This window comes from Phytophthora infestans, genomic scaffold (assembly GCF_000142945.1).
Source record: "Phytophthora infestans T30-4 supercont1.9 genomic scaffold, whole genome shotgun sequence".
In the NCBI taxonomy this organism is placed as follows: Eukaryota; Oomycota; class Peronosporomycetes; order Peronosporales; family Peronosporaceae; genus Phytophthora; species Phytophthora infestans.
Genome location: NW_003303750.1, coordinates 3,903,704 through 3,921,898, shown reverse-complemented (window position 1 = coordinate 3,921,898; position 18,195 = coordinate 3,903,704). Strand labels below are relative to the sequence as shown.

The window sequence follows — 18,195 nt, the reverse complement described above, 5'->3', positions numbered from 1 at the left end:
GCGCTGGAAAAGAACGGAGCCAGGCTCTCTGCATGAAATGGTTGCTGTCCGAGGCAAGTACGTGAGCAGTCAAAACATCCCGTTTGGTGTGGCGTGGGAAGGAGCTGAAGAAGCAGGGATGGACATCTGTAAGACCGCGAGTGAAGGACTTAGATCCGAGATGGAAGTACGTTCGCCCTGGCGGACATGTTAACGGCACAAAAGGCATCGACTTTTTTCTTGGGGAGGAAGAGCTGTTCGAGTACTACAGTGGTGGTAAGCGAGATGGTGGCGATTGCTGGCTACACAGTCGAACCAATTGTTTGTATGATGTTACAGCTTCCAAAAAGCCTTCGTCTACCAGTTCTGGACCATTCCAGACGCCACCAGCACCTCCTGCTGATTATGCTGTCACAACAAGATCACCACCCGCTCAAGCGGCCACCACCCAGCCCACGTCTCCACTTCAACCTTCTTCAGGTACTCAGCAGCCTTTGACGCGACAAACGCAAGTGAAGCGCACTCAAAAAGTGCCCAAGCCGCCTGCCACGGACAAGCAGAAACGTCGCCGCTCATGTGAGTACCAGCTGCATATTCATGATATGATATGCAGGATATGCAGGATAACTACCTAGCATTATGCATTAGCTCATGCAGTACATCCGCCCGAAGAAGCCCGTACGCTATCCTGAACATTTCATCGACCACATGCATATTGATGCAGTCTAACGCTTGTGAATGCACTATAGTTGACGACGCCATATCTGATGAAGAAAAAGCGCCAGTGCCAGTAGCTGAGCCCGTTGCTCAAGTCGTCGCTCAAACCCCCATCGTGTTGCCAGGTCCTCATGGAGGTGACGAAGAAAATGTTGAATCAGGGGACGAAGGGTATTCCAGCGTTGAGTCTGTTGAAGAGAACAACGAAACGGGTATGTCTTACAATGCGATTCAGTGCGTATGCTGCATATTCATGATACCTATACTGATTATTCATGATAACGATTTTTATGCTTGTGTTACGAAGATATATTGTGCTTTGCTCCAACTTTGGCATCTCTAACTTAACTTCAAATCTCAAAAGTTGATCCCATAACTCAACGTTAAAAATAAGTTCTGGTTCAGCTAAAACAAGGCTAGCAGCAGCTCTAACCACTTCAGCATTTTCCTGGTTCAAGCATCAGTGCGTCGTACCAGACACCTGCAGCTTGTTGCTTCGCTTGCCAGTCTTCGTGACACTCCCGGTACGTATCTACAGCCTGGCACTGGTGCAAATCTCTTCTTGCCTCTAATTGTCAGCGTTGTTGGCCAGGATAGCAATGGTGCTGTCGATGCCGACACGATTGCAAGTTCAGCTCACTGTCAAAGTTGGACAGCCTTACACAAACAGCAGGACGACGCACGGGGCCCCCACCATCTTCGAATTCATGCCTAATGATGGCCTTATGTTCTTCGTGCCAAGATAAGCAGCTCGCTGGCAACGTATACCGACATCACATGGGAAGCCGACGCTCCTATTTAGATTCGGCCGAGTGCTAATGCGTCTCAATCAAACTACGTACCGTTACCAGCATTACAGAGTGAGTTTACTGATCGAATCAACCGCCTATGGAACCAAGCAAGCAGGAGAAAAAATGGGTAAGAAGTGCATTATAAAAAATTATCAGTCGAGTAATAATAATTTAACTATTTGTGGTGTACCAGGCAGGCTGATTTTCAACTTGAGCTCTTCATTTACGTGCAGCGAGCTAATACAAGTACTGGAATTCGTCGCGCCACTGAATCGCGTGTACAAGCATCTGCAGCAGCAATAAGTGAACTTCTAGAGCGTGAAGGAGCACGCGACATGTATGGCCCTGCTTCACAGCGGTATTGGGCTATATCCCATGCACGACAACCTGAAGGAACACCATTAGAGCCACCAACTAATGCTACCTTCTCACAGTTGCAGCGAGTTGATGCAATGCAATCCGACATAATTGCTCAGCAGGAGAATAACTCCGAACAACGCCAGTTCGTTCGTGTGGGTTGCCGTTTGAATAAAGGTGTAATTCCTCTGGATATTGGTGTTGTAGAATTGCGGCAAGCACGCGGATTACCGTCCTACAATCATTTTCCTCCTTTTCGGGCAGACCTCGACACGACGTATCCTACTGAAAATATTGATGACGATGAGCACGCAGCACAATAAAAAAACAGTAGCAATAACTAAACAAGCAAATTGCGATCATACATTCAACTAAAAAATATATCGCGGTTGAGACCAGCTATATCGTAGCCACAATGTCCATATAGATTACTGTTCTCTTCACGTGATGGCTCCATACATTTTCGCATTGCAACTTGCAATGTGCGCTTGGCGTCGAACCGGAAAGCCAAATGCGTATGCCGGGTCAACCATCGTTTTAAAAGACCAAAGCCGACCTCAATTGGATTCAACTGCGGTGAATATGGAGGTAAAAAGAAAAGCAAGGCTCCTGTCGAGTGAACCAACTCTTCTAGCTCTCTGTACATGTGGATTTTGGCATTGTCAAGAATAACAATGGACCTATATGCAGTATTGTTAGTGAGATGTGTTGTCGATTCACAAGTAAGCTGCGTACCTAGGAAGAGGCCAAGGATTTAGCAATGGGGCAACATTTTCCAGAAATGATTGGTGAAAACGACGTCGATCAAAGGTTCCTGGAGTTGTGTCCCAAGCACACTCTCTCTTGCCCGTTTGGTAAGAACCTTGCGAGTGAGGCCAAGGTCAAATCGCAGCGCCCGGCATATAGTTGACGTTGAAATGTTTGAAAGTGACGGGAATGTTGCTTGTAGAGCTAGCTGCAGCTCTTCGATGTAGAAACACGGATGCTCCTCCACAAAATGCTGGACAAACTTGATGCATTCCGGCGGCCATCTCGTCTTCCGCACAATAGGAGCGTTTGGTATCACATTTCCACGCCTGCGAAATAAGAGTCTTTCCCCGAGAGATTGACCGCGTCGACACCCCCATTACAGAGGCCACCACACTTAAATCGATGTCGTAGATATAGGTTAGGGCGATAGATCGCCATCTCATGTCGATTGAGATTGTTACTGCTAAGATGACAGAGTCTACGAGAAAGCGTTAGAATGAGGAATGACGTTGGTTTGTCGTTTTTACCGCAGCCATTCAACGAAAGCTGCCCCAATACAACCTTAACTTTTCGTGAAAGCGGGCTATTCAATTTTAATTCGAAGAGATGAGCACGTAAGTCTACGTTGTCGTGTTCTTGATGATTTGCTAAAATAACAAGTTATGGGCTGGTTTAGCCACAATGCGTGCAAAGCACAATACTTGCAGAAACAACTGACCGGTTGAATGTGGACGCCCCGGGCGGAAGAGACCCCAACTATGATGCACTTGAATCTGGCGATGAAGCGGCAAGGGACGACGTTGTCACAGATACCCAGTCTGATTGCAATGGTTGGGTATCAAATGCCAGTGCGGCCGATGGATCGGAGCCGGACCCTGAACGAGACGAGATGGATATTGCGCTGGCAAAAGAATTTCTGGATGGATTTGGAGGCACCGACGCTGTGTTGGCGGGTAACTTGCTGGACAGAACACTGAGAGAGTTTTCGACTAATGGATGGGGCCCAATTCAAGAACCGGATGTGTATGAGGAGTTACAGACGCCTTACGTTCCTGTTGAAGGCGCTAGTAGCTACCCGGGACTTCGCCAAGGCTATTCCGGACCCACTCCTGAAGTACTGCATCGTGGGGACTCGCCTATGGCGTTGTTCTTTTACTTCATGCCGGTTGCATTGTGGCAGCACGTTGCTGTCTGTTCAAACAAGTACCAAAGAGATATGCTCCACGCTCGTGTTGACGATGCCTATAAGCGCCACAAGCGACGCTGTCAAGCGAATCCTACCACAAAGAAGAAGACACGGCGCGATGTGCTACAAGAGCTTCAATCAGTTCCTCCAATCAAACCACACGAGCTGATGGGGTACTATTGTCTGGGCACTATAATGACAAATCGCGTTGGGTACTGCAAAGATATCATTTGTAAGATGAAAACACGGCCACGAGATGTGGATCGGGGGACGTGTAAGATTGTGGAATCTTCTAAAGTACCTGGCCTACGCGCAATTTGCTGGATGGATTCAAAACCTGTGCACTTCTTGGCTACGGGTGGGAGTGTGGATTTGGATAGAGTCGTTCGGAAAGACAAAGCTGGTGAACACCACGAGGTCGTCGCCCCCCGTGTTATCAAGGACTACCATCAGTTTATGGGGGTTGTCGACGTACATGACCAGCTCCGATTGCAAAGATACTCCCTCCAGCGGGCTGTGACTTTTCGGAAGTATTACAAGAGCCTCGTGCTGGGGCTTATTGATATCGCTATAGTGAACAGCTACATTGTACACAAGGCCTACCACAAGCACAAGACTTCAAAGCCGTTGACGCACGTTAAATTCATGAAGCGCCTCCACTTGCAGCTCACCCAGCTCCAAAAAGTGGACATGTTCGACGGAAACACGTTTTGTGAGAGGGAGCAGATCGCCGGTACGTCGGGTTCTGGTGTGGCGGGGCACGCTTCTACTCATGTAGCACAGTTGGTGGATGAATGGAGGAACCGAGATACGCAGCCGAAGCGGCGTCAGCGTGCGTGTAAAGTTTGCTCTCTGATGCAGGGCGCGAAGCCCTACACGACGGCGTACTACTGCTCCGAGTGCGATGGTAATGCGCCTATCTACCTGTGTATGCGCCCGAGGCATGTGATTCGCGGAGTCTTGACAACCTGCTTTGACGTGTGGCACAAGGAATGGAGTGAAGGAAAGCTGCGACCTTCGAACCCAAGAACGCCGCATCCGTATGCGCCAACGAAAGGTGGTGGATCACGCAAAAGACTGAGAGATGCTGCTGATTAAGTATCGTGCATATGCAGGATACCAAAGGGTGAATATGCATTTTATTATCAGTATTTGTGTTTTTGCGAAGTAATGGCTGCAGTGAAAACTGTCTTTCTATATCTCTTGCAGGTTGAGAATAAAGTGCAACCGTCGATTCATTTTGCTTACTGAGCCGGAAGCCCATGCTCAGATTATATTATAGGCTTCATATTTGTATAAGCCACAAAAACTGAACTTTTGATTGCTCGCCACTTGGATGGGAAAACTTCAATATATGTACGCAATTGGACAGTTTTCAAAATTCGACATTCAAATATCTCTAAAATTGCAACCGTTTCTGCACCCGCCTATCGCTGTACTACCAGACGACCGGAAGTCAGCATCTATGTTACGGAAATGGAATGAATAATGCAGTTTAGAACCTAAACTTGCAGCCGTGTATGCACGTTAATATGCAGTTTGCACCGGTTATTACAACGTTCGGTTCGTCGACCATCTCTGTAACAAGTAAAAGTATACAAACACCAAGTCAAACTATCTTGCATATGCAATTTAAGGAAAGGAAAAATCTGCCGGTTTGAAGGGGTCGATGTTCTGTTTTCAAGCCCTTCAAAACCATAAATTCGAATATCGTTATGAAGTGGAAAGCTGAAGTAACCGACTACCTTATCTTCTATGGTCACATCCAGGTGCCCTGGAGCTCGCCAAAGATTATTTAAATGTTTTGGCTCCCGATTGCACCTACAAAACCAACAAGTACAAGTGCCCGTTACTCAACATCATCACGGTGACAGGTATGAACACGTTTTTACCACTGGCTCAGGGTTGGTTGCCTGGTGAGGCTGATCCTAACTACTCATGGGCTCTATCGATGCTAAGGATAATGCTGATGGAGAATGAAATATATCTTCCTCCCGTGTTAGTTACAGATAGGGCTCGTGCGTGCATGAAAGCTACGGATATTGTATTCCCTTCAGCTGCCATACTTATTTGCCGGTGGCATGTAAATCGAAATGTGGAGGCCCGGATGAGGAAAGTTTTGGAGAAATTAAGCTATCCAAACCCGATTTATTTGGGAGAACGAGAATGAACACGTGTAAGACGAACGCGTTTCTTGAAGAATATTACTCGTTTTACGAGCGGAAATTGAATAGGGCTTTACGAGAAGCTGTTTCACCCTTCGTAAAATGGACACTTCATTGGCAGAATATCTCGACAGCACCTGGTGGACACACAAAGAGTAATTTTTTAAGTATTGGACAGATAAACACCTGTACATTGGGATTCTCGACACTACGGTTGAGGGGACTCACGCAAAAAATCAAGTCTTGGTTGGACTCGTCAAACAATGACATCCTCACTGTTTTCCGAAGGCTTCTACCGTGGTGGGACTCACGGTCAGCTCGTGCAAATTAAATGCACATCGCGATGCCAGCAGAGTAGCCTACAAACTAAGTGATCCGGCATTGTCAAGCGTGGTGAAGATTGTGACTGCCTACGCACTTAATGAAGCGTTTCAGTTGTGGAAAGTGGCTATTAAACATGTTCACGAGATGATTAAGGACCCAACGAGAGAACAGCGCAGCCATGTACTGGAAAATTCCGCCGCTGCTTAGGAAGACCATGCGTACACGAACTGATTCATATGTACCAGTCTGACGGTACTAAACTTCTTCAGCCTAGTGATTTTGATCGACATTGGTGGGTTCGAAACGGCGGGATCGAGCGAGTTGGTGAAGTTTTGGAGCCGGTTATACGAACGTCTAAGCAGAGAGCAACCTCGAAAAGAGCTTCACACCAAGCAGGGGGGGGGGGGCAACAGCACGAGACGAGAGCTTTTCCACTTTGAATTGGATGCTGAGGCGAGTTTCACAGATAGCTGGACGGATATGGACGCGTATACGCCTCCTCGGTTGTGGGGCTATGCGGGAATTGAAGCTTAGCGACATCTTTAATTAAACCGCATAAATGCTTTCGATTGATAAGCAGGTATATCTAGCTTAAGTAAAAATAGTAGTGTGTTCTTGCTCTCGTCCGTACACATGCGCGAGGTTTGCTTCTCACCGTACCCGCAGCGTTGCACCCACCGCTTTCGCCGCTATCATCAGCTTCACCATCACTCGAAAGCAAAATGTCTGCAGACCCGCTGTCTTCACGCGGACCTTGATCTACGTCTCCATGGCTTTGGCGCGCAGTAGACCCCCCCCCCCCGTTTCCATTCCAAGTGAAGAGTCGCTCATAATATCGTTGCACGTTGTTAGCTCGTTTATTTGCCCTTTGGCACCATCGATTCCATCCGTATCAATCCAAGCGAATTCGTTCAGATATCGCGTAGCAGTGGGCCTGATAATTTGTCGCTCTTCATATACCGACCTGAAGTACGATTTTGGTTTTTTGCGTTGCTTGTAAACTCTTTGAGCGCAGTTTTAGCTCCAACGACCGCAGCATCCGTGGCCGTAACAGTTTCCTTGGCTTCCGAGTCTGTGTGTAAACCGTTATGAAGCTGCAATCTCGTAGCTCCCATCGAACCACTCACGTCGTGAATAATGCTCAATTTTTTCCGTCGATTTTCTGCGCCGACAGCACTACCAATTAGTTCACCTAAACAGTCTACAACGGCTGCTGAACGAAATGCCACAAGTTGGGAGTTATTTTCTCTAGCTGCCAAAGCCATAGCAGTTAGCTCTGCCGTTTGGGCGGAATTTATCACTTCGCTAGTTAATTCGTCATGCAACTGGACAAATTGGCCAAACGCACGGTCGGTTGGTGCCTATGAGCTGGTCCGGGCCCGTCGGATAGGAGCTGCGTCTTGAAGAACGGTAGGTGTGTTCCCCTGTACGGGTGACAGGACGGATCACTGCGGCTGTCTTGGGTGCCCTGTGGGTAATCGTCGAGATTGAAACCAGGGTCCTCAACACCTTGTAGGTGGAGATCACGCTCTAACTGTGACAAGCCTAGCCACTTCTGTCTTAGAGATTTCCTGGGCGATCCCGCAGCCATCTCTCTGTCGTTACGCGCTCGTGGGATCCATTGAGCTCCTCTGTAGCGAGATGCTTCCTTCGAGACGATACGGCTGGCGGCGACAGTGTTGCTGCTCAATTATAAAAAGCCTTTATGCGCCCACATGGAGACCACTCCCACCACGTTTGCCTTTGATAAATGAACGGTCGCTCGGCGATGTCGTGTTTGCAAATTTGGTGTGTTATGACTTCTCTGTTGTTTGTTTTATGTCCCAAATCTCCGAAGTTCGGTGCTCCGTAGTTCTCCCTCGGATTTGGCTACCTCGAAGGACAGGCCAAGCTAGTACAGGCAGACGCACACTAAGTATGTCGAGAACCTGTCGACGGTAAAAGGTTCGCTCCATCTAATGCAGATTGCTTAACTACTCGCTCCGAAGCCAACAGAGTCCGGAGGCACATCGTGTCGAAGAAAAAAAAGTTGTGGTTTTTGTTTCAAGCGTGTGATTGCTAAATGCTGCATCGAAACGCCGTACTACTTTGACTTGATCCCCATCAGCAATGGGGGGGGGGCACTTGGACGGCAACCGGTGGGTGGTGAAACTTTTGGGCAACCAGGTATGTACAGCCGAGCTCTATGGCGGTATCGCCTCTATTTTGTTTTCACCATGGGGCAACAAATCGAGTATATCGGCGTCAAAACTCATTTCAGAAATCGAATCAATCATCGATAAGAGCACAACAAACGCCGGGTTAATCCGCACGTGGGAGTAAAAGGTTTCTCCCTTTCGGATTCTATCGCGGCAAACTTGACGACGGTAAAAGGCGTGATGCAACTCATCCGATCGTTAAACCAACTACCAATCGACTGCGCTGTCCCCGTTGGCATCGAAGTTTTTTCATTCACAAACGTTCGTGATTTTTCGCTTAAAGCTTCGGTCGAAACGCAGATCCGAGACCAAAAGGTGCTCAAAACAATGGCGCAACGCAGCACACCGATGCACAACTTAATTGAGGATATGATGGACAAGCTTGTAGACGCATTCATGAGCCTTCTTCCTGCGCTGAACAGCTTTGTGAGCAACGTAGTACAAACCCTTGCCTATCCGACCAAGTGTGTTGAGATCTACATGTGTGACGATGAATATCGCCTGCATACAGGCAACTGTGATCGCAACTCGGTCACAGCTTCAGCGTCGAAAATCATGTTCATTAGCACGCTTGGCTTGGCATCCATCTTTACCAGTGGAAACAGTTCACCTACGCTAAACCGTGGTCAGTTTCAACTACAGGCTTCGTCAATATGCCAATACGTATGCGATTGCGGGCTACTACGACCGAGTGAAGATCGAGCTACATTTCAACGACGACGCAAAGATCGCCGAGTAGCACACTCAGCTTGACAACACGGGGAGGCATCGCTTCGGATTCCCAGAGGCGCTCGATACTCATTAGTCAAGTAAACGAAATGCGAGCGCAAATGCTGCTAAAACGTGGTGTCGTGCTAGATACGCAGCTAAACACAGAACATTATCCAACCGTGTATGCAAGTGTAGTGCGGCGATTTTAGCGGGTGAAAAGAACAGGACAGGCGAATTATACATTCTCCGACTTAAGTAAGACTTATGCTAAGTTTCTGGTCAAATCGTAAGCGGTTGGGCTTTCTTTTTCATTCAAAACAAAAATTTGTTTCTAGATCACTACTAAATTTTACTACCGCCACTCTGGAATTAAAATGGACGACCTTAGCGTCCAGGTTTCCCAGATTGAAAAAATACTCAGAAATCTGATTCTCCATGGATAGTCCAGCTAGGGGGCCAGGTTTCGCCCAGGTTTCCTTATAGAGAACGGAATCAGATTTGGTAATTTACATTCGGGAGCTTAAATGACCAAATCAGGTATTTTCCAGGTATAAAACCTGGGATACTCATGTGTGCACGACTTAGGCTACAGTGGAAATGATCGTAGGCAGTCGACGTCGGAACTCACCGCAGCCAATCGCTTTCTTCACCGTTTACCCAGGTATTTTACAGGTTTTAAAACCTGGGATACTCATGTGTGCGCTACTTCGAAAAATTCTAGAGTGATGGCCGCTGCGGTGTGTCGGCGTTCACGCTCATGGTGGCGTACCACGAATTTACCATTATCGACTTCTGCACCATACAGTCATTGTCCAGGTTTTGCCCAAGAATTGACCATGTATTAAAATCGTTAGTGTTTGCATGCATGCTGCACTGACGGATATGCACGAATAACAAGCGCGGCCTCAACTTCATGACTGCGTGCAGCATCTCCCACCTCAGCTTCGTAATACCAGCTGGGGACACATCGCTGGGGGATTCGCTGCTCACGCAAGTCCAAAAAAACCGGCACACAAACACACCGCAACTGTCACTGTCCGTTTGCACCGGCTCGGTTACTTCCAAAGCTTCGTAGGAATCGTCACGTAGAGGCCCAGTACGGATTTCTTCAGCCATCTTCTGCAACCGTTTCTTGTTTCTCTTACCGCCCATGCTGTCGTACATCTTGATAACCTTGGTGTCTCGGTCAACCACGAGGCATCCCCAATGCGTGCCACCAAAATTGATAGGAAGAAGCACGAATTGGTGCGAGGCAACACTTTCACCAACTTTGTCGAGCGTGCTTGTAGAGATACGACTTTTGGTGGCCTTTGGTTGGGTTCCATTCTTGGCATCTTTGGCTTTTTTGGGGGGCGGAATGACGACTGTACAATTGTTCTTGTACCGTGCGAGACAAACCGCAAAAGCACACATGGCATTATCGTTTAGCCAAGCGGAATCTCGAAAGCAAAAGAGATTGTTGTACGTCAGGTCGAATCCGAACCCAACCAGCGGTGTATACGGCCAACACTCCAGAATATTTCCCATTATAATACCCGCTGAAGCGGGATCACTGACCGCGGGTTTAACAGTGCTATTCAACCAGGTACAGCAAAGAACCGCATTGCGACAAGTATCTTGTAGCCCCCACAAGGATTTCATAGCTTCCAGTTGCTCTCTGGTGAACTGACCAACTTTTTCAATTGACACCACGTAGCTCTCAATGCTGCCCATTCGTTCACCGTCACTGTCCAACTCAATTTCTTCATCTAGCGCCAATCCGCCCCTCAACTTATCCAACGCATCATCAACAAGCGATTCGACTAGCCGGAATCGCACTCGATCTGGCACGTAATCTCCGTCGACGCGCCACTGAATTGACCTTCCCTCACCATTCTTGTTGACTGGAAAGGTAGTAAGGAAAGACCCAACTTCGCGAACTCCAGGCATGATCATCAATAGAGTATACACCACGTGCACTTTCGTGCACCGAAGAAACATTTGCCGGTGACTCTCTGTTGAAGTCCATAATCATCTCAGCCACGGCATCGTTATCAGACAACTCTACACCTGCGAATGCATCAAGTTAGAGGGGAACAAGAAGACAAGACATGTAATCAAACCAAACATTTACCTTGCTTACGCAGCCGGCGAAGTAGATTGTGCACATCATCCATGGAGACTCGGTGCTTTGAGCTCTCTCGAATGTAGTTGTACACGCTTGTTGTCCCGGCTTCGGATTCAACCAGCAGCTCAATACCTGACATCAAAGGTGAGTCCGCCGGAACCTGGCGAATACCTGGATAAGACCTGTAAATGTCTTCGGAGACACGATGATTATGGGCGTACACTTCACGCTTCATCACAACGCCCCATTGACCGTCACTACGCTTGGTAGCTTGAGCCAGCATCTGAAACGGACAATCGGTAGTACTCAGCTTGTGTGACGTCCGCTTTCCCGTTGATCTGTCACGTTCGGACCACCCATGCGTACGGATAAACTTGCGCTGATAAGGTTCCATCTCTGCAGGGACGAGAGGCAACTCTGAGTCAGGAAGCTCTTGGTACCTCACTTGGCGCCGACGATAAGCATTCCTGCGGGCTACATTGATCACCTCTTTCACCACGATTTTTTGGCGCGTCGCCTCCATGTATTCCTTGAGAGACTGCTCCAGCGAGGCCCACGAATCATGATGCGCCTTAAATACAGGGACCTGAATTAGCTCTTCTTCTTCGACATCGGAGACGGTTCTTTGCTTTCCTTGACGACGCTTTCTCGTTGGTTCCGTCTCCACTTCATCTTCTTCCAGCTCACCCTCTTCCCCTTCGCCCGAAGCGACCTTCTCCTCCTCTGCATCCTCTTCATCTTCCACCGAATCGTCCTCTTCATCGCCCGTAGTCTTCTTTGCTTCACTCGACGTGTCCACACCTCCCTGCCCTTCCTCACCATCTCCTCCTTCATCTGCGACGTCTTCTGTTGCCTCCTCCACTCGCTCTTGAGCATTGCTGTCCTCTGCTACTTCAGTTGGACTAGGGCGAGATGTCTCCATGATTTCTCTGGCGTGTGCTCTCTCTGAGCGCGTACGCGCCGCACGCAAGAGAGCGAGGTTAGCCTGACGAGCTTCCTCGGCCACACGCTCTTGCTCTGCCATCTTCGCCTTGATCTGGGCAGTCTTGTGCGTGCGTGCTATCCTCGGTGCGTGGGAGGGGGGGGGGCTGCCACGTGTCTCCCTAACCGGTGGCTAGGAATCAAAAGAAGAAAATGAGAGTAATTTAAACCGTAAAAACTCTATCTGGACAATACCTGCCGGTATACCTGGACAATACCTGAGTGATAAAACCTGGACAAGAGGGGTGCCGAATTAAAATCTTCGGCGAAATCGTAAGCGCAACCTTCGGCGATATTGTAGTCCACGGATTGGCCGAAAGTAGACACGTAACGCTCTTCAATTGGCTCAAATAGATGCTAGATCCTGGCGTGAACGCAGAAGAAATAGCCAGATAAGGGATGGAAGGTCGCCAGTAGCTGCGCCGACAAGTGCGCCACAGGTCTTTCAAGCAGCGGACGCAGAAGCTATCCGCGACGCGTGCATATCGCCAGAAACGCGAAAGCAGTATGCGTGTAACCTCAACGTAATTAAGCAGTGGGTTCACGACCAACTTTCTAAAGAAGAATCTAACACGAACCGGTTTTTTTATGGCAGTGGAGGTCTCAACCTTGTCGAGTTTACGCCTCGATATTTCGAGATGTTTCTCGTGTACAAACGACGTGGGGCATGAGCGGCTACTTTAGGGGGATATCGCTGAACTATTAAGGTCCTGTACAGGATCAAACGCATTGCACTACCGGTGGAATATGGTGACGGCATAAAACAGCTCTTCTCAGGAATGAAACGCCTCGAATCGGCGTTGAACCAATCGAGCACTCCAAAAGCTGGAAGCAGCCACTTACCTATTTGCTTTACAACGAGCTGTGTGACTCTACTCTGATGCTTCGTGACAGTGGCTTCTCGCATTTCTTTTTAATTTCCCAGCGGAATTTAATGTGCAGATCGATCTCTGTCCAAACCCTTCAAACTCAGCATTTCCTCGAGAAAGATGACAGCGCGGGACTTATTTTTTCAAGACGAAGACCAATCAAGAAGGATTTAGCCCTCGAGACCCGCGCCATCTTTATGCAAACCCGTCCAGCCTCTCACCATGCTGGGTCGCAGCATTCTGGCGTGTAACCCGCGACTGAAACAAGGTCCTCTATTTCCAAGATCCGATGCAAAAATTCGCTTCGGTAGGTCTTTAAACAGCTTATTAAAGAAGGACGGTACTTCAAAAATTCACGGTACGCATTCAGTGCGGAAGGGGGTTGCCACGTTTCCATGCGGTAGAAGCACTGGCGGGCCATCAATAGTGAGTTTATGCCTTCGGTGTGGATGGTCTTTAGGTGGTGTGGGTGTGCAAGACAAGTATTTCCGCTACGAGGCTGTCGGTGACCAATTTTTGGGCCGTGTCGTAGCCGGTTTGCCGGTTAACGAGTCAAGGTTTGCTGCTCTGCCGCCTCATTTTAGTGTAAACCCACGTAAAGTGTAAACATGGGCGTGAAAAAATGTTTCCAGCAAAGGCCAACGATGAATCTTTTGGTGGAATACTGCAGCTATGTCTGACGTCTCTGGTGTACCATGCTAATTTCTTCCTGGATAAATTACCTGTTAGCCACACGCTACTGTCAGCCAACATTTCACGAACCCAAATGCTCTAGTGGACCTCCAGTTAAAGCTTGAAGATGGCACAGCAGAAAGGATGCAGCCAACAGGAATACCACCATATATTGAGCTACACAAGAAACTAGACAAACAGCAGCAATCAATATATACCCTTCTCAGTATTCTTGAGCAGCGAATGGAGCAGGTGTTGGAGAGGAAAAGCGTTGCGGCTGGAAATATTACCCGTCAAATGCTACGCGACGAGATACAATCTTTGCTAGCCGAGGTAGGTCTTCGCAGCATTACTACAAACACGAAAACACCATCGCAGCTTTATGCTCCACAACGCCATTATCACATGGGGGGGGTCATTTGCTGCCAAAAGATTTTACGTTTCCGAGCATCGACCCACTTGGCGCGTGGATGCTGTGGTGGATCGGTGACCAAAGACGCGGCTACCCTCCTTATAACGGCATCTCGTCCGATGATCTAGCCACGCCACAGAAGAAGGCGACGCTCTCAGAATGGCCCATAATAATGCGCCATAATGGCAACGGAGCTGAAGGTAAACCCCACGTACCGATGCTAAGTATCCGTGACGAAGCTCACGCGATTGAACTGTTCAACACGGGGTACGATATACTAAAGCTAAAGCTAAGCAGGCGTAAATGTAGGGTAGATCAGCTGAAGCTTACCACTGTGCGGAGATTGGTCCGTGAAGGGGAGGTTCCGCGCGGTCGGGCCTTTCCATTCAAGACGCGGAAGCGCTCGAAGCAGTACTGATAACAGATCACACACTTTACTTTCACTATTTCGACTAATAAAATGCCTTCTTTGAGTCGTCGCATCTGGAGTCAATTCAGCTCCGAAAGTAATATTAGGGGGTAATAACCTAACTATTAGTAGGTTTTAAACTGCGTTTTCAAGAAAACAAAACCTTTAAAACTACTTTATTTAAAAAAAACGTTTTGGTTTCTTAAAAAAAAATCGGAAATACTCACTTTCCCGCCTCAAATTTCAAATTTGACACATGCAGGAAAAGTGGCGTCCAGTTGGGCTGCCGCCGCCGCTCGAGACGGAGCCGCTGGTTCAGCAGAACCTTAGCACGCGCTCACAGCTGGAGGCGTGGGTAGAGGCTCAGAAAACGCGTATACTGGAGGAAAAGCGTACCGACCAGCTGCAGTCGCAGGAGCACGCGCGTGCCTCGGATGAAGCTCAACGGAAGCGCGAAATGTTGCAGATCGAGCACCAGAAAATCTCAGCTGGTGCGTAAATTATCGGCTAGATTGCTGCGCAGATATACTAACAGCCTGTGCTCTTTCTGCGCAGATACGCACGCCAAGGAGAGGGTGGTGAGCGCGAGTGAGGTGGAGATCGAGGTACTGCGGGCCGAAAAGAGTCGACGCGAGCCCGTGGTTAAGCAATTGTTCGAAAGGACAGTAGAGGAGGACATGAAACTCAAGCAATTACAGGAGGACTCGCAGAGACAACGCACGACGCAGGAGCAGCAGCTACAGGAGCTCAAGCAAGGCCTCGCTATGTATCAAAGACTTGGACTGTTCTTCGAGCATGCAGCAAGTAAGTTTTTTTTTGCAAAGAAAAAAGTGTATTTTTCAACTAACGGTAAAAAAAATATGTTTACTTCGAAGCGGACCGCATCGTGGTGCGGTTCACGCAGATCGACGCGCAGAATCCGAATCGCGAGTTCTCATTCCGAATCACGATCGACCCGATCACCGATCGATATATTGGTAAGCTTTTATTCCCGATTAATTATTCTTTTTAGTTTTTTTAACACTTGTCATATTGTAGTGGACTCTTGTAGTGAGAATGTGGCGTCGCTGAACCTATTGGTGACGGATCTCAACGGGAACGGCGACTTGGCGCTTTTCATTCGCTCGATGCGACGTCAGTTCAAGCAACTCGTCTAAAAAGCACTTTATATACGTTGGCGCTTTGTGTTTTGCAGCGGTGTAGCCACTTGTGGCCTGTGTGGTGTCTGAAGAGGTCCCGGCACAACCTGCGAAGCCCTCGATGGCAATTGCGGTCCAATGAATTTAGATTTCTCGTCTGTAGGAGGAAGTGGAGGCGGCAGTGGTGGATTCCATGGCACGGATCTTTTCCTCTCTGCACGATAAATAGTCGGTCGAGCACGACGCTGCAGCAATTGCCGTCTTTGCGCTAATTTATCAGCTGTATCTTCTCGAGATTCAAACTGTGGCGCGTAAGATATCTGTAATTTATTGCCGAAAAATGGTTTCTGCACTCCTCGCGCCTTGGCATGACGCGCATTGTTTACAGTCTGGTACTGTACCCAGACCGTATCTGTAAACTCACTGTCGTCGTTGGAGGGCTCCTCGAACTGCAGCGCCGTCTCCCGATCGTCTGCGTGGTCTAGCAGTCGATACTCACAGATCTTTCCGTACAAACTGAGTCGCTTCAGTAGATCGTCGATCACTCCGAGCGCTGGCACGTTGCGCACCACTACGAAGCGACATTCATTCGCCACCGTGAAGACGCGTACATTGCGCCCAGCCATGACGCCGACACTCGCAGCCAATCGTCGGAAAATGATACAGAAACATGACACAATGTTCCGCCCACTTAGGTCACTTCAGATGACGCAATCAATAAAAAAAAGAAAATTGTTTAAAGAAAACGACTTTTATAAAACTGAGCACGGCAAATAACTTAACGAGCGCCTTCCCTTCGTCGTCCTCGTTCGCGCCCTTTTCTCTTGCTCTTCGTATGACGTACACGTCACCATCTTGCCACGCAGCATCCACACACAACGTCCATCCGTCAGTCTCAAGTGTCCAGCGGATTCCAGCTCTGCATGGTCGATGATCGCGATAGGGCGGTGGTGTCGCTATGACGCACCGCGTGTTGATTCGAGTCAATCGAATAGCGGACTGCACCCGAGGCGCTCACTCGGATCTGAGACGCACTCAACGGCGCCACGTCGGCGTAATCATTGTCGCTGTCTTCGTCCTCTCCGCTCCCACGTGTCGGATGCCGGCTGCTCTGGGACCCCCCTCTCTCGTCGTCCTTCCCGACACAGACATCCTGCATGGACCGTCGAATGGCTTCCAAGAGCATCAGCTCTTCCAGACGCGCAGCGTCCGCGGGAGTCGTCAAGAGATGCGACGCGGCGTCATTGAGTGCTGCGACACTATTCGGGTGCGGACTGTTGGTCACGGGCTTGTCACTGATGCTGAGTTGCGAGCGCAGCGAGTCGCGGATACGGTGTCGGTCCTCCACCGACGCGTACTGTGCGCTTTGTGTGCTTGAAGGTGCAGGCTCCGAGTCTGCGCGCTTGGGGATGCCAATGGCGCTGCTTCGACGCGGTGACCTCAGATTCTGTAGCGTGACATAAACCAGTGAGTCAAAAGTTGCATACGCAACGCCATCTTGGTGAGGTTTTACCTTCATGGAGCGGATAGTGGCGAGCTCAGCTGGAGACGGAGACGCATATCGAACACTGAAGTCATCTTGGTTGCAAAATGGGCAACTAAACAGAGGTGAGGAGGTCAGTAGGAAATGAAATATCAGAGGTGTCGTTACGCACCAAATGGGCTTTTGTGGCGGACGGATCTGCAGGTAGCACTCGCTGCAAATGGGTTTAGTGCAACAGCTCGATGTGTTGAGGTTTCCGGGATAGAACTGTAAGACGCAAGTGCAAAACTAGTCAGTGCACAAGCCTCAACGAGTGAGAATCTCCCCCTCTCTCTCTCTTACCATGAAACAAATCGGACACTCGAGTGTGAAGCAGCCCTCCTTGGTCTCCTGACCGGGGAAACGTGGCGCCAGCTTGCGCTCCATGATGAGTCGACGCGCTGTCTTGAGTTCCCATGGACAACTCGGGTACAGACTGGCAAAGTAACACGAAATTAGTTTCCGGACTGAAGTTTACCCTGGTGGACAAGGGGTTACGGCGTACCCCGTGGGCTGCGTCAACTTTTCGAGCTCGCGAGTGCTAGACGAGTGGCGCCGACTGATGCCGGACTTCTTGGACGTCGAGTTCCCCATCACAACACGCCGCTTCTTCTCCTCGCGATGGCTTGCCGAGTGAGTCCGAGCTGTGGTCTCAGTTCCTTTTGGCTTGCGGTCTTGTTCTCTGTGCACATTTTCTTAGCTTACGCGCAGAACCGGGCGGCAAATGAAACATACTGTGATGCGATGAAGCTGCAACAGGATGTAACTGATTTAATAATAGAGGCAACTGACCAACGGGGCTTTAGCTAATAAATGCTTCTCCAAGACAGAATCGAAATTACGAGGGTATGGAATCTCATTTTTTCTGAAGATGATTTGCTGATTATCCACGGAAGGCTGATTGAA

At 48.9% G+C, this 18,195-nt stretch overlaps 4 protein-coding genes across 4 annotated transcripts; 2 read left to right on the top strand and 2 right to left on the bottom strand.

The window, feature by feature from the left end:
- Positions 1–1,822: 1,822 nt before the first annotated feature.
- Positions 1,823–2,167, top strand: PITG_06153 (uncharacterized protein; the record flags this gene model as incomplete). Its single annotated transcript, XM_002998284.1, has 1 exon — positions 1,823–2,167. The coding sequence occupies one exon, from the start codon at positions 1,823–1,825 to the stop codon at positions 2,165–2,167; it is 345 nt and encodes a 114-aa protein (XP_002998330.1).
- A 12,717-nt stretch (positions 2,168–14,884) lies between these two features.
- On the top strand, positions 14,885–15,785 carry PITG_06152 (uncharacterized protein; the record flags this gene model as incomplete). Its single annotated transcript, XM_002998283.1, has 4 exons — positions 14,885–15,119; positions 15,184–15,432; positions 15,504–15,605; positions 15,667–15,785. The coding sequence occupies 4 exons, from the start codon at positions 14,885–14,887 to the stop codon at positions 15,783–15,785; spliced, it is 705 nt and encodes a 234-aa protein (XP_002998329.1).
- Positions 15,786–15,793: 8 nt separating this feature from the next.
- PITG_06151 (uncharacterized protein) lies at positions 15,794–16,393 on the bottom strand (the record flags this gene model as incomplete). Its single annotated transcript, XM_002998282.1, has 1 exon — positions 15,794–16,393. One exon carries the CDS (start codon positions 16,391–16,393, stop codon positions 15,794–15,796), a length of 600 nt encoding a protein of 199 aa, XP_002998328.1.
- Positions 16,394–16,502: 109 nt separating this feature from the next.
- PITG_06150 (uncharacterized protein) lies at positions 16,503–17,948 on the bottom strand (the record flags this gene model as incomplete). Its single annotated transcript, XM_002998281.1, has 5 exons — positions 16,503–17,214; positions 17,281–17,365; positions 17,423–17,517; positions 17,593–17,725; positions 17,795–17,948. 5 exons carry the CDS (start codon positions 17,881–17,883, stop codon positions 16,663–16,665), a joined length of 954 nt encoding a protein of 317 aa, XP_002998327.1.
- Between the last annotated feature and the right edge of the window lie 247 nt (positions 17,949–18,195).